Here is a 17280-nt window from a genome sequence, read left to right as displayed (position 1 = left end):
GCGGTCGGAATTAAATTAGACTCCGATGAATGATTATTTTCGTTATTGATTAATCTGCAGATTATTTTCCCAGAAATGCAGCAAATTCTTACATTTGACTTTTTGCTTAAAATTACTTAAACAATTATCAAGTCCTATTATCAAAATAGTTGGCAATTTATCCTCTGTCATTCGACTAATCTTGTCAAACCCAAAACTATCAAGGATGTAATGGAAATGTAGAAATGCATTCAAAAATATACATCAGGATGTACGTTCCTCACTTAAAACTTGCAGGTATCAATCTCACAATCAGTATGTGGAACTCCTAATGTCTGTCCTGCTCAGCTTCCCTTTTCTGAAGGAAAGTTATGGATCTGGACACACAAGTATAATCGCTCAAAAGATCTGCAGAACATGAACAGCTTAAATATTTTAAAACAGTTGACTTTTAAAGCCCAAAATACCTCGCATATAGTAATAAAAAGAAATGTTTCATTTTCTTTTAGAGTTCTTAGGATACATAAATCGAAATACTGTGCTAAAACATTAATACACTCCTGCATCCAGAATGTAACATGCCAACAAATTAATTTACATACATAGTCCCAGGTAACCTGTCTGCAACCCTGTGGTCACTCTAATTCATTGTTTACAAAAAGCACATTCACTCATTCAGTCACCTTTCTCCCAAACAGTGAAGGCTGCTTTACGTCTGTGACATTGTTCTTGTTCAGCCTTGTCAGGCAAAAGCATTTCACTTGCAAGAATGGGGGGGGGGTTTCTACCTAGCATTTAAAGTCAGTAAAAATTAATGTAATATGTCGAAAAGCTGTTGACATCCAGCTTTTCAATGTTACAGTATATAATATTATTTAATTTGCATGAGTCACTGAGAAACAAGCACAAAAAAGAAAGAAGGCTTTTAGTGAACGTTGATGCGGTAGATACCATGAGACAGAAATTCTCTGTGCCAAACACAGGGAGGAAAAGATCATCAGATGTTCAACCTTCTGTCCTCAAGAAAGATAACGAAAGTTTCATCTGCAATTATAAAGTCTTGGTGGTTGGGAAATGTTTAGGCATAGAGTTACATGATATTGAAATCTTTGCCAAGATTTGTCATTGACATGACACCCAGCAAACTGATACTATAGATGATGGAGAGGACCAAAGGAGTATCGACCAGCGTATTGCAGTGATAAAGCAGGAGTGTCAAGAGATGAGGCCCAACGCTGACATCATTCATCAATGGCTCCAGAAAACACAGAACATCAACACACCACTGAAGAGTTGTAGTGGCTTGTAGTTGTTGACTTGTTTTTCTGTTGAAAAACAAAATATAGTAATAGACTATATAATAAGAGTAATATAAGTATAATATGAATCTTGCATTGATGGAGTTAGTGCTGTGGAAAAGAACATTATAGTAGATTTACCATATGAGCTATAGGCTACAGATATTTCCTTCTCCCCTATTTATTTTTTCCCTGTTTGTATTGGCAGTTGGCTTTTATGTGTTGCTGCTAGCCAATTCCCAGCTATAATTTGTGACTACGCCATTATTTGAATAGCTGCTTTTTTGAAAAATTCCAGTACTTCTTACATTAACATGCACAAAAGGTTTTAAGGCTCCTTTCTCCACAGTATGACGCATAGGCTTTGAAAGAAGCAATCGCAGATCGAGTGCCTTTTATATCTGAATATATAGAATATGTTTTGACATTATCTTTCTTCAAAGTTTGTTCCTGAAGGCTCTTAGGATGGTTAGTACTCTCAATTAATCTTCATGCTCTATTTATGCTACCTAAAAGGCATCAGCACTGCTCAAGACTGATAAGGACAAACAGGTCATCAGGGAATTCAACAAGTTGTCAAACTAGATTGTGTTTATGGCACCTCACTGAAGACACTGCGCCTACAGTCTGTTCAGGAAAGCCAAACTGAAAAAATGGCAAGCAGCACAAGCCTTAATGTTATTCTGTAGGAGTTATACTGTATCTTATAAGAATAGTTAACATTGAATTGAGTTTTTGTTTAAATTAAATACATTAAAAGCTTGATCATCAATCAAGAGTAGATCCAAAAAGGAGGATAATATTTCCTCTGTAATCTCTGCACTGGTTCTGCACTGGGGATTTCACTAGAACAGATACTTTGGTATCAAGTTGATGCCAAAATTCTAAAAATGTGACTCAGGTACCGTAGGTACAAAAGGTGCTGTGGATGTCGTAAGTGCTTGAGAGTTGGTTCTTCCGGGAGGGCAGTATAATAACCCTACAGGTGTTCTAGTCTGTACAGCTATACTATAACATAGAAGTTTCTGAATTAAATAGATGACAATTCTTTATCCCCTCAGTATTTGTATTTACTGTACAGCTATTATGTTGCTTTTATAACACCAAGCTTTTGACAAGAATCAGGTCTGCAGCACTATTGCCTGTAAATCTCACACATCCCATATGATGAATGACCTTTGGCTTTCTCCTAAGTGGTTGTGCCCTTAATCCACATCTGCCAGATTCAAATTGACTTCCCACCTCAATATGTCTACATCAGTAACTTTCTAATGCACATGCTCATCTTTCAAAGCCCAGGTAAATCACAGAGCTTGTCTGTAAAACATACTCATTACACCTTCCATTTTTGTCTGAATGAACAGGTCAACAAGACCCAGACAAGGGGCCGGCTTCAACATAATTATCAGCTCTGCTGCCTTTCATCTGTGACACCAAACACAATAGGAAATCTCACAAAGTCAGAAATTATCACTCATGAACCATTCCATTACCCAAGCTACATGATGTTTGATGCTGATCTCTGTTAATTGAAAGTTTAATACCATGTTAGCGATGTGTTCATTAGCACGTTCTAGACATCTTTCACATGCCTCGGAGTAAAGCCATACAGTATGTGTGTATTGTGCCAGTTCTGTAGCAGCCCATGCAGTATGACAGTAATAGTGGCCGTGACTGGGGTTATATATAGCCATGTACCCAACAGCAGTCCCTGCTTCTCTCACTAACACCCTTAGGATCTAATGACATAGCCAGGGGGTTACGCTTCATACTGGCTAAAAACCTCACTCTAGCAATGGCAGTCACAGTAGGAGGAGGAGGATTGGCTGGAGAAAAATCAACAACCGTTAAAGACAACGCAGTGAGAGGGCAGGGGTAAGTTTTGCAATCTGCTGCTGATGGGACCAAATGTCCAGATGGAGCACGTTCCATTTCTTCCCCCTTCCCTCCTTAAATGTTTTTTGTTTTGACATTTCCTTTTCCGCCCACTGAATAGCCAAATCTTGATTGCTTTTGGACAGAGACTAGAGAAATCATGATGCTCCTCCTCACTGACAGCTCCACAGATAAAGAAAAGCCCCCTGCAGTGTCCCAATGGTAGAAACAGGCAAGCAGCAGGAGAGGAATGGGAGAAATGCCATATCCTCATCAAACGATGCTCCAGATTCTTGCTGAGGTCTCACAGAAGCCTTGAGCAGCATCCAAGCCCAGCCTGGATTGTGACACATTTGGGTGATGTGTTTTACCTTGGGGCTGCTGGACCTTGTGCCAAACCAGCCACTCAGGCACACACGGCAATGTCTACAGTCCTCTGAGGAAAAGATTCGCTGTCTCTTTCTCTATGCGCAAGATTGATATCAGCTGTATGCGTTGAGCAAGTTGCTGGCTCCTCTTATTAGTTTTTTACACTGCCTTAGAAGTTGTTTATGTCTGTTGCAATCAGGATAGGTCTTGTCCATCAGACTTGGAGCAAACGCTTGATTGCTGAGATTTTGATGTGATGATATGCGACCTGCTGCAGCCTGGTTAATTGGAAAATCGATCAAACACATGGCTTAAAAGGTAAACAGCACGTGCATCACGCAGCAGCTCTGTGTACGCTAAAGAGTATCTGAAAAGTCTGACTATATGCTAAAAAGCTGTTGAGTCTAGAGGAGTTAGCTGTCTCCCTTGTCAAGCAGCTATAGCTTGGCTGCATGTTTGCAAAGGCTGACAAAAGGCTTTTAAACACATCAATGCCAGTAAATGCCAGAAGGGCAAAATCACTGGTGTCTGGATGATACAGTCAATAAGGGAATACACTGAACAATATTGTTTTTTTTATGAAACAATGCATCATGAATTTTACATATTTGTCTTTTTTGTACTAATGTGTTATTTTTAGGTTTTAGATAAATGTACAAAGAATGAAAAAACTTGACTCACTTTGAGGCAGAGGTGCATCCTTTTACTGCACACATTTTAACTGCAGCCATTCAGCTTTCCCACAATAGCTGCTGTTCGAATTGTCTTGCAGTATGACGTACATCGAATAATCACCTGCATGTTACTGTGAACAATGAGTCATGATAGGATTTTATATTATGATTCCTACCCCTAATACAAGGTGCGTTCATTTAATGATATCCACACCAGATGGAGGCATTTGCAAATCTCAGTGGGAGAAGACACTGAAATAAGACTTACGGAAACATAAAACCCAATGGATACACGTAAAAACACAACCAACCAAATAGCTCTATTGAACAACCGCAAATAATGGGATGCTGGGCTGTGGTGTACGAGGAACAAAATTTCCTGTATATGTGCTTCAGAGCAATATGTCTCTTACATAATTAGCCCCCTGTGTGAAATTTGATTTGTTTGGGTTAATCTATGTGTAATTATCCTCCTGAAGCAAATATGAAAAGTGCTTGACTGATCTTTATTGCAGCTGAACTGCATGAGTATCTCATGTTACACTTCACTTTGTTAGGATGACGAATAATTTCAGTGCAATATTGTAACATCATATGGGTGTTTTACTCCAGCACACCACTTTGCAATGTCACTTCCACCTGTGCTCTCATAACTCCCTCTGCCCCTTCCTCCCTCCTCCTCTGTCCCTGGCTGCTCTTCCAGGGAATGTGAATGTTCTGCCACTGTGACAGGGACCATTCTGTCTGTCGACCAGACAAGCTAATGCACTTTCTATAGCTGCCTGGTGACTGGACTTGCAGGTGAGTATCACTCTGAATCAAAACTTGTGAAATAAGCTATAGCTTGACTCAAGAAGTGAGGAAGGAAACAGCGAGCCGTTTGACAGAAACTTACATTTGCAACAGTCACTTGAGCCAGGGAGCTGAGGTGACCTTCTCAGATTTCATTTCAGTTGCTCTTTTTTTTTCCTCCCTCTTTCCCAGAACAAGTGAGTAATTAGAGCAGAAACATTTCCCCACACACCCAGGCTGCCTGAGTGCCGAGCTGCTTTTGTATCCGTCTGTATGCAGGCGAGCTTCACTAAAAACTCTTATTGCAAACATTACTGTCATCATTTTTACAGTAGTTGCTCTGGTTAAATGCTCATGCGCAAGCAACCTCCAGCACTTGTCATACGTGTGCTAAGATTATCCATGTTGTCGTGTGTAGTGAGTCAGATTATTGAGTGTCATTTCAGAGAATGTGGTCACTGTGTCTTAGTGATGACGTATTGTATCTCTTTCCCCCACAGAACAGAGTTTAATTTCACTAGTGAACAGGAACACTTGGCTACCCACAGACACTAAGTAGCCAAGAGGGTACTGAAGATCACTAAACATTATCTTATAAGACACAAGGAGGCTGCCTGCATGTGATGTGTTCAGGGCACGGTACATACAGGTCACTTTCCTGTGACCTGCCTTTGGTCAAAGCCTACCTTTCATTTCCATTTGTCCTAGTGTGCTAGATAATAAACATATATGAGCACAAACATAAAAGCCTGTGTATTACTCAGTTACCCTTTTGACTTTGCCTCATTGTTCTTCTTGTTTGAAAAATGAACCCATCCTTTTCAGACTGACACATCTTTCTGACCCAAATTAAACGGCCAACTGTAATGTGCTCTAAGCTCTTTTCTGTTAAAAACAAACACGTATAAGTTATGGTATGTGATGTTTAAAGTGTGAAAAGATGCATAAAATGCAATGCTCTTGTGACGATAATTTAGCGTCCTTTTTTCTCTTTTTCATCGTTTAACTGTCGATTGACGAGCGTATAGTTTATCCAAGCTTTCTTTACCATCACAGCATAGCACACAGTCAATGCTTTTGACAGCGTTGTACAGAAAGTGATGTAAAACAAAGGTCGAACATGGGCTGAGCCAGAAATGTACTGTAACCTTCTCAAAGTTAGGACTAAATACGAGCCAAAAGACTTCTCTGCTCTCGCGCGTCATTCAATGCAAACAACGCCCATCCTCATCGAGGAAAATTAAAAAAGAGACACGAGGTGAAGCAAAGCAGTTTTCCTTTTGCCCTTACCGTCGAAGACCTTGAAACGACGACGGCCACGACATCCTGGATTTCTTCAGCCCGGGTCGGTGTCCCGTGTCCACTGCGTAAGTCCGATCCATGTTCCTCGGGTTGAGGTATCTCTCGGTGTCCGAAAAGCCTCTTTGTCTCACTCGGTCGTTCTTGCGCACTACCAGCGCGTGGTGGAGCGGAGAGAGCGCTGCCTGGTTCTGCTGCCTCCACAGATGTTTGGGCGCCTTCGCGCTCACGCCGGTTCCGCCGCCGGCGACTAAAGACGCAGTCCCCACTTTCGCGCAGGCAGGGTCCATCCTCCTCTCCACGTTGGGTTTTAAAATATATTTTTTTTAAATTTACACTTTAGCAGCACTTAAATGGAATGACCTGGGGGAAGGTGATATGACCGGTGGTTGACAAGATTGCAAGATATGTGTTCTTAAATAAAAACTCGAAGGCAAAATTATAACTCTAGAAGTAATGAGACAACTTATTTAGTTACTCTGGGTGCTTCACGTCCAGTTTTTTTGGGGGGGTTCACGTAATGAGTTTAACGCCATCAACTGTATCTTCAATGTCTGCAGAAACACATCGGACAGAGTCAAAAATGAATCCATTTACGCATCACGAGGTAGCCCTCTGTAACTGCGGGTTGAATGTGTCCTACAAGGGGGAACTCTCAATTGAGTTTGGTTTCCAAGTGTTTCCCGCTTCCTCCGTGCACGCCCATTTCAGCAAGGTGCTTGTTTTCCTGCAGCAGTGTGAGATGTTCAGCGCAGGACAGTCCACGCGGGCGGATGGTCCATTCACAATATCATGCAAACTTGTATAAACCCCACGGCTGTGCTAACTTAGCGTAAGGTTTGTGTAAAACCATCCAGACATGATAACACTGATCTCCCCTCCTCAAGTCCCCTGCAGGAACAAGCGGCGACGGGATATAGGGAACAGGATAATGCATTATACATGAGGGACCCACCCAAAGCACCTCCCCTGAAATCCTCCATGCCTGAAAATCATGAGGTGGGAGTGGGCAGAGAGCCAGGTGGCTCATGTAACAACACTGAACAACCAGTTTTATGATCCAATAGTCCAAATGAAATTTGGGTTTATCACAAAAATATCAGTTTTTATAGGGTTGTAGAGGTGGACATACACTGGATACAATTGACCAAATTGAGGATTTATTCATAACAGAAGGCATAAAGCTCATTACAGGTAAAATAAGCCCACCTTCACAATAATTCATTAAACTCGGGTCATTACAGGATGTGTGTGTGTGCTTGTGATGTCCACAGGGTGCAGAGGAGGGCAAACATCAAGCCACCTTATTAAATTTTTCCTCCTCTGTTGTGTTTCAAGGGAAAGGGGACTTTCAGGGAAGACTGCTCTCGTCCGTCCTCCCTCCACACTTCCCTTGCAGCCCAAGCCCATTACTCTAGAAGCTAACAGTGTGGGGAATGCAATCTCTCCTGCTTTAACAGCAGAAATGTAATCTTCTCAGAAACAAGGTGACTGAAAACAGAAGTGGGAGGTAAAGTGTACTGGTGGCAGGACAGCACACAGCAAAGGGAATAGGAGTGCTATGCATGCGCACATGAGCAGCTCATGTGTGGACTTTGTGTTGGTCCACCTTTATCTGTACTGAAGTTAGCCATACTTTCTATAGGACTGTCACTTTTTTTTTTTTTTTAGTCTATAGACTTCTGGTCAGACTTCTGTCCTATTGACTTAGCAGTAAACTAAACGACTAAATAGAAATGTAGTGCAGTGTGTATTCTGGGTTTTTCACCAAATAGATGATCAAAAGGTGAAAAGATGAGGCTGTTTGCCAACTTTATGAGGAGTCACCTGCTAACACAAGTGAGGCAGAGGATGCACCAGAAACACGGGGATCAATTTCAACTGTGCAGCCTCCTCTGTTTACCTACTTTTTGACATGCTCATCCTCAGGAATTTTGCCAGGAGCTCATAAAAAAAGCCACAACTGGTAAGACAGCAAGCACTGATGAGAGTGAGGGGAGGTTCAGATACAGTCTGTGGATTTCGTATAAATTAGTTAAATTAGTTCAAACAAATTTCGTGCCAGTTTGAATTACTTGCATGCACTGGGAATCACCTTAACGAAATACCAATATACCAGATGGGCAGCTTTCTTTCTACATTAGCATAAATGTTTGCCACAAATGTTTGCCACTTGTAAACATATGTGTCAGTTGTCAATATAATAACAATATAATTTAAGCTTCAAGCCATAATGTGCTTTTAACCAGCATGATGAAAATACTGTATCAATAATATATTTTAATATACAATCTTAAATTTAATATGCCATTTGAATTTTATTCTTATGTGTGTTTTCTTTTATACTTACACTGAACTGTTATTTTTTGGATAATGGAATAATCACTGGGATATCTATAGGACAGTGATAATTAGTGATTTTTCCTGATTGCTATTGGTGCCAATACTGACCTTATTTAACAGGGCAAGTTATCAGCCAAACCTGACCAATACACACTGAGTAGCTTTTTAGTCACAACTCACTTTTATAAACCTTCCAGAATATATTGCGAATTTGCACATACCTAAAACAAAATGTGGTTGTACAAATGTCTCTACTTAGTAATGTTTTGTTGCAGCCTCATGTTACCTTACACATTGGAGAATGAACCCATTCAGTTTCACACAGTTAGCTGCACAGATTTTAAATTACAATAATACAAACAGATATCGGATCGATATCAGTATCTACCAGTCCGTGAATCTGTATCTATAATCTGTGTGTAGCTGTGTGTGTTTGTAAAAGTAAAAAAGAGCGAGCAAAAGACAAAGACAGTTGATCTCTTACATAATGCATATGAAAATTGAATGAAATTTTGGAATTTTGGAAATCAGTGTACTGATATCTTGTTTTGATCTAGTATTCCTAATATCCGGTACTGTTATTGATATTGCCTTTATCAGCATAGTTTTACATGTAAACAGTCACATATTAATAATAGAACGAACAGCTGTTGGTTAGCGTTTCCGTAAGTCCATTTGTTGATGTGTTGGTAATGAGTTGTGCTCTACTGTGAGTCTTGTTGGTAATGCAATTATAAAATTACAGTCATTCATTACAATTAAAAAAACATTAATTTACATTAATGTGTATGTAAACCAAACAAAACTTCATCAACCCTTACATTATTTATAGTACCTGCAAATCATGCTGCACCTACCAGCACAATCAATCACATATTTTGAGGCACTATAGGCAATAAATTATGTCAAAATCTTTACCTTGCCATAGATTAAGCAAAAGCGTGTAGGTAGATACTAAGTGAGACAAAGACCATAGATACTGTTTAGTGGACAGAATCACATTAAGTAACTAATGGAAAACGTGCACTCTTTAATGCTACTTCTTCACTTGTCCATTAATAATGCAGACAGTCTCATTTAACCACATACAAAGTTAAAGTGACTGAAATTCACTCAAAAGTTGCAGTTGGGGCATTTAGTGTGGCACGATTTTCATCTGTAATGCTTCACAACTGCACAATTCTTGCTGCTGAATTATAGATTAATCAAGTCTGAAGCAGAGTTAAGATGTGTGGCCTTTTTTAAATTCTCCCCATTATCAATTTTCCTCCCTACAGTCCAAATCTTTCTTAAATTGCTCATACTTGCTACTCAAATTTGCCTGATGTTTTTTGACCCTTTGAATTGACAATAAATCCAAAGTTATATAATCAAAGCCAAAAAGCAGATACTGTATCGCACTACAAAACACATTGATTTCACATCAGGTTGTTTTTCTTGGTGCTACAGGCAATAATCCTGAAAAGGAAGATGACAAACATCATTGAAACTAGTCGATATATAAAGATTTTGTGTCGAACCAGTCCTGCCTTTGGCTTCCTTCCAATAATCACCCTTTCATATTACTCTATCCTTATCCAGCCACTGTAACATGATTTCAAAGAGCGGTCAGTTCTACACTCTTGAGAATTGTTTGCCCTTTTCTGAAGTTCACATACAAGTTTGCTGACAGTTATTCAAAGAGGATGGGCTGCCTCTACCTCTGCCTGACATTTTTTTGGCATTATCACAATGACTGCAAGTAAATTATTCAGTATTGACTGTTTCTTCATTAAGGGAAGCAGCTTTTGTCCGGGATACAAGTAGGCAATGCTGTGAACAGTGGAAATGTGTGACACACCTAGCTACAGACAAAAATGTGAGAAACACAAAAATATACTGTATTTCCTGGAATAAACATGTTCTTGATATTTAGGCAGAAATTTTGAATAAGAGGAGACTACTTTATATCAGTTCCACTGTGCATCAGAGTTGCCATGAAAATTGCTTTGCCTGCCTGAAAATGTAGTTTAGAACTAAGTGATTCTTCTTGTTTCCCTATAAAGACATCCACAAGTCAGTGACTTGTTTAAAGTCTGTCCACAGCGCCTTCAAACATATTCTATAATTAAAGCCCTTTTAACAAGCTCAGGCCTTATTAATAAGCTGTACCTCACTGCCCATTCGTTTATTCACTGTGAGACACTGCAGGTCCCATCATCCTCAGCAAAGAGAGATAGAAAAACAAGACAAGAAAAAGTAAGTAAGAGTAAGCTGATGCATTTTCTCTCTCACCTGGCACATGGCAAGCCATTGAGCAGTGTTATGCAGGTAGCACGATGGTGATGAGGGACGTACAGAGCCTTTTGAAACATGCAATCACGATCAAAGACAAGTTTGGAGCTCCACTTTCTCTTTGATTGACAAGTGTCCTCTGCCATTCGTTTCCATGTATAATACTAAATCAGAACAATGGGAATTTTCCACTGACTGACCACTGAATTTATATGCTCTTTCCAACTGTCTAGATATATTTCTGGGCTGTTCGTTCCAAGTTAAATTATGACTTCCCCACCGGACCACAGCCTTTGATACAGGATGCTGTTTGGTATGTTTGTTTCTGTCTCTCCTCAGAGAATCAAGCTGGACGGAGACTTGGTGCCTGTCTCTGCCAAATCTCATTTCATCTAAACCACTCTGATACACTCTCCAGCATTCTCTGGATGGGGTGTGATTCTTTTCTCAGTTGCTGTATAGTCATGTTTTCCAAGCATGGAAAGACTGTGAGTGCACACTAAAAGTAATGCTGTACTATGTCATAAAACTGAGACAACTAAATAGCTGCTTTAACCTCTGAAAACTGAGACTACGGTGCGATACAACACTGTAGATTTATCAAAACCACACTGTCAAATGTGAAAATAATCAGAAGCAAAGGTTTTTTCATGACTGTAATTTTCTGCGGTTGCGAGTTTGCTTTTATCTTGTTTATCGTGTTTCAAATGATGCATTTAATTCCCTATTTTAAGATTAGTCGGTGGCAGTGGTGACAAACATAACTCTATTAGGCCTAGTTATTTGATGAGTCACACTCCTTAGAACGTGTAGCCAGTCAGGGATCATTTAAATACCCGTGGTTTACAATATTATTAGTCCATTACACATCAGGAATACTTTGCATTACTGCCAACCATTTCCCAGATTACACTGTAATTGATTTCCCACATTTCAGGCAGCTATTATTTTCTTTTCATTTGACTATGATATGAAACTCAATTTGCAGAGACTTGCAGACAAAATTACCTGGGATAGGTAACTCATCGCATTGAAAATGTAAATGTGTATCATGGGTTTTCATTTTAGTTTTTTTAAGTGAAGTTATGATCATGTGGCAGCTTAAAACAGGGACTGATCTGAGAGCTGTCTTTGTTGTTATGAGGCAAACAAAAAAACATTAACAACCTTTTACATTACATGAGTTTGGCAGACATTTTTGTCCACAACATCTTACATTTTTTCCCTCCACATACAAACAGACTCGGCTACCAAAATGTACGACGCTCTCAACCAGCAGAGCTACAGCCCCCCACCTTGTAATATGAGCAATGTTTCCTCGTTGTTTGTCTTCTGGGGCTGATTTCACACAGACAGACTTTAACAATGGCATAGATCTAATTAAGTGTTAAACTTAATATAGACATCTAAATTCATCCATTGAACAAGGCTGTTTAGTTCTTGACTATCATAAGATGGATTCATTTGCAAGGAGTTCTGGGGAAATTAAGACTTAAAACTAAAAAGCATGGCTGACTGTGTTAAACTATTCAGTTCTGTTCACTTCAGCAGAAAATGTTGCCTTCTGGCTTCTGGATGAATTCAACAGTCACAACATTTTACTGGGGAAATTCAACAAAGAGTGTAACAATACAAAAAACATCCAGTAACATAATATCTCAGTGCAGTGCAGAGCTCAGATGCTATGGTCTCTTCATATCGCATGGAAGTTTTAAGCGTCCTTAAGTTGATTTTTAAACTGAACTGACATGAATGAAAATAAAAGCATTGATTTCAATCTGTAAGCACAGTGTCAGGTACTTAGCGTGTGATGTGTCCTCAGTCACTTCAGACAGCGACTGTATTGATCCAACAAACCACTCCACTCTACTCGGCCCCTACTCTAATTACCCATTCCACTGAAAAAATATTGTTAGTGAGAAGACACACACACACACACGCACACGCACACGCACAAAGTCCTACCTGCAAGTGTCAGCGGAGGTGATGGCGATGAGTGGCGGGGTGCGTAGTGGCAGTGTGGTGGGCCGTGGTGGAACTGTGACTGTGTCTGGCTCCGGCTTGCGATCACAGTAGTACTGCTCTGCTTGTCTAAAGGCCAAAGGGGGCAACTGGACCGTCCGACAAGACAGCCTCCGCACCAGGAAGGGCTCCATGCAGGTGACTGGCCCCGGCTCTGGGGAGTCGGATGAATCATCTGACACCTTGATGAATAGGAATGAAGGGTGGGTGAATTCTGAATTCAAAGTAAAGATATACAAGCATGCAGAGATTCTTCACAAAGACAGACATTCTCATAAGGGATTTAACAGAAGGTACAAAATGAAAAGGAAAACAACAATGATGATAAAATGATTTCAAGCACTGGGTTTTGCAATCAGAAAATGAAGACAGACATTAGGGAGAGTCTGTAGACATATTAATAGCTTAAACAGTAAGTTTAAGTTTAAACAGTAAAATGGCCAGTCAATGGTTTTGGTTTTATTAACTGAGTTCGAGTTGTGCAAGGTTTGGTTGGTAAAAGTATTAAACAAGTGTAATTAAATTATTAATTCGCTATGGCCATGACATGCCACAACAACAAAATTATGTCAATACTTCCCGTCTGTTTTAGCACAATTTTCCCTTTTCTGCTCAAAGTCATAAGGTCTTCTTGTTATGAAAAGCCTATTAAAATGTAAAAGACATCTATCTGCCTCAACATATGTGATACATGATGTTGAACAGCACATGGAGCAGGATGATGATCAACTCTTCAGAGTTGTTAATAAGTTGCACTGTCAGGTAAAGTTGTTTTGCTTGACCATTTGTCAGTCAAGAAACTTTTTGTGGAAAAAATGACGACATGTCTGTCTGTCTTTGAAAAAGAAATAAAAAGGTAATTAAAGGTGCACTATGCATTCCTGCATGGTTTCAGAGCGATTTTATTTTTGTGTCAAATCATAGGCATCTCCCCTCGATCCGCTAGCTGCCTGCCGCCTGAATACACTGTGAAAAAGCGCGGCCTCTGGAGACAACACAGGCGTCACAAACGGCAGACAAACACTAGGGGCACAGGAGTGACGTTATGCAGGAATGCATAGTGCACCTTTAAAACACATCATTCAAATTCACTGTCCTTTCGTGTGATCTGTGGAGTGCATCGTTTCAGTTACCAGTTCATTAGGAACACCTTGGTAAAACTAATGCAGTCCAATACAGCAGTCCTGCAATAGATCCCATCTTCATGATGATCATAATGTTCAGTTTCTGCTGAAACAGTTGTTGACTGTATGGCCATTTTGGAGGATGTAGTCTGTGGTGCTGTTGAACTGAATTGTATTTTACAAAGATGTGCTTCTGTTATTTAGCCATTGTTAAAAATAGGATGGACAAAATAATAGAACCACTCATCAGTATAACACAATACAATTCGACAGCACCATAGTAAATCCTGCAGAATGACCATAAACTTAAATCAACATCATCAAAAACTGATTATTCCTTTAGGGAGGTTGCTGGATTTTTCAGATGGGCAACCTGCTGCTTCCAGCTAGCTCAAAAGTAATCCAGGAAACCACTAAAGCAATCATGCTTATTGTGTTGTTTTGTAGTGTATATTTCACTGCACAAATTATTATTATTGTTGCTATTCTCAATGAAAACAGAGATAAAAAAGAAATTACTCTACCCAGGACCCACAGGTTACACAAAGTTAGCAACAAGCAGGCATTTAGCAGCTACACACCCAATAATACTCATTATACCAAAACACAGCAAGAGAGAAGGTGAATATTGAACTTACATTTGCCATGTGGTCAGAAATAGGACTCCAAATTAATGCTAACATTGCTCCGTTTCAGATAGCCAGTTGTAAGTTATCACGTTAGCCGAACAGTGACAACTGATTGATGATGGTGTAATCTGTACCCCACTAACAGGCGCAACAAGCAGAGTCCATCCACCACAGCCCTCACACAGGTCTAATCAAGCAAATAAGTGAAAACACCTGTGTAGGTGCATGATTGCTGTGGGCCTTGAATGTGTCAAACATGTATGAGGAATAAAGTGATTAATGCTGTTCTAAATATTCAATGAATTTATCACTTAGTGTGTTAAGATAAGTTTTCCAATTATAGTTTTTCATTATATCCCACCATATATTTTTTTAAACATTAAAAAAAACAATCTGTCACTGCTGTACCACTGAGCAACACAGAGCATTACCAGTGGTTTGCTTCATTTGAACATAGCTAAACACAAATGATGTTTTCAAACATATTTTTGGTTAGGATTTTGCTGTTGCAATAATGTTGTAGCTTTTTTTTAACTATTGTCCTTGGTTTACTTATTTTCAACAAAAATATGCAGCACAAGATAAGATGGCCTATAATTCTCCAAACAGGAAGTGTAAGATAACTGTCTGTAGTGAAGAGGAGAGTGCTTATTAAATTGAACTTATAATGTTGTTTTTGATGGTACACACAAATTGTATATAAATCGTTACTTGAGTATAACCTATTTTATTTCTTTTTATTTGAGGATCTGCTGTTATGCACATAAATTAGATGAATTTGAATTCACATCTTGCATGCAAATCTATGAGCAAATTATGCATCTCAAATTTCTGCATGCATCACGACAGCAATGACTTATGTGCTGCTTTAAACATCCAAGACATGTTAAACATCAGAGGTGAGACAGGTAAGACAAGTTAAGATTAAGAATTAATGTTAAATAAAACTATATAAAGTCAAGTAAAAGATTAAATACAATTAAAAAGAAGTAGGCCTAATGATGGGCAGACTGTTGGACCTGGCAAAGCTTGAAACTGAAAGTCACTCACTCAGAAAAAGAGGAAGCTCAAAGTGAAAATGATACAGCACATCAGGTCAAGAGGAGAGAAAAAAAAAAATCCAATGATAAGAAATTCAGCAGGAGGCAAGAGGTGTCTGAAAGCTGAGACTGTGTATATCTGAGGTGAGACCAGTGTGAAAGGAGAGACACTCATTCTACAGTAGCAAGTAAACCTGGAAGAAACACATCAGGTGGTCAATGAAGCATTAAGTGGAAATCAGAAAAGTTGATTCTGCTGCAGTGATGACGGAGCAGAGCCTCTCCTTTGAAAATGATACAGCTTCAATTCAAAGTCTCCTACGTTACTGTCAAACTTTTTATTCATTTTTGGACCTGGAAATCCATTAGCAGATATCAGTTTCACTTTAAGAGGGACAAGTTAGTTAATGCAAATTACTATTTTTAGTTTAAATTGATATTTTGCTTCCCTTGTATGAGCCTCGAGGAGAAGAAGCTATTTTTTTCTTATTGCTTATTGAACACACAATACTCCAAAGATTCTGCTGGACAAAGGTGGACAGGAGAAGTTCAATTCGTTTCTTTGGCACCCTGTCCTTAGGGACACCACAGAGGTAATCAGTTATTTTCGTATTGAGTGGTTCCAGGACTATCTTTGATTCAGGACACACTTGAATACACAAGTACACACACATATGGAGTGGGCTGGTTAGGCAGCATGATAAATTGAGGCAGGTTCTGTGGCATTAATCTTGCCGAAAACCATGAAGAGTTTTCATTTGTTCTGCATGAATAACAAGGCTTTCCCATTAAGGGTCAACCATTAAGATTTACAATCCAAATAGCTCTTTTATAACACAGAAACTTAGATACAGACCAGGAACCTGTAACAGGTAAATACTGTGGCTGTATTGTGTATGTGTCCTGTTGCCAGTGCAACCAGTCCTCCTACAGGGGAATGAAATTTAATTTGGCTCAGTTTGTGTCAGTTTAAATAAAAACAACTTTATTGGGAATATGAATAAATATATGACTTAAGATAATAAAGCTTTTTAAAACTCAATTTTAGATTTTAGACATGGGGTTTCTCTGTGGCCACAAATGTAGCTAATATTGCAGGTCTGTCATTAGTGTATTTTGCAATTTAATGGTAAAAATCTTTCAAGTTTACAATTAATCAAATTACCAAAACCACTGGATATACAAATGACTTAGAGGTTTTAAGGGGACCCATGGGGTCCGAGGCCCTCGGGTAGTTACTCGCTTTGCCTAGTCGGTAATTTAACATTATTATAATCTAGTAACAATAGCAAGCTGAAATAAATTCCATGTTTTTCTTATTTTCGTCTGTGTCATGAACTGCAGGCTTTCATACAGTAGATTGATTTGGTGTGCCAAGCAGAGGTGCGCGATACTGCATGCATGGCCTGGAGCAGCCTGCTGGATAAAAACACCTATTCACCCTGCAAGAATGAATGAATTATCCCGGCAGTTAGCACTATATGCTGCCCCTTATAGCATTATACATCTTTATTAGACCAGAGGGACCTTTCCGAGCACTGGCTTGTGTGTGTGTGTGTGTG

The 17280-nt window shown here is 39.4% G+C and overlaps 1 protein-coding gene across 1 annotated transcript in view; it reads right to left on the bottom strand.

Moving 5' to 3' along the window:
* pde4d (phosphodiesterase 4D, cAMP-specific) overlaps nt 1-17280 on the bottom strand; it is a 171334-nt gene that overhangs the window by 127514 nt on the left and 26540 nt on the right. The window contains exon 3 of the mRNA XM_087170391.1: nt 12869-13107. Coding sequence (XP_087026517.1) covers nt 12869-13107 — 239 coding nt within the window. The remainder of the gene's footprint in view (nt 1-12868; nt 13108-17280) is intronic.

The sequence above is a fragment of the Seriola lalandi genome, unplaced genomic scaffold, assembly GCF_002814215.2.
Source record: "Seriola lalandi dorsalis isolate HSWRI2012SDOR001 ecotype SW California unplaced genomic scaffold, Sedor1 jcf7180002054946, whole genome shotgun sequence".
NCBI classification, from domain to species: Eukaryota; Metazoa; Chordata; class Actinopteri; order Carangiformes; family Carangidae; genus Seriola; species Seriola lalandi.
Note: the sequence above shows the minus strand (reverse complement) of the source record. Positions and strands in the feature narration are given on the sequence as shown.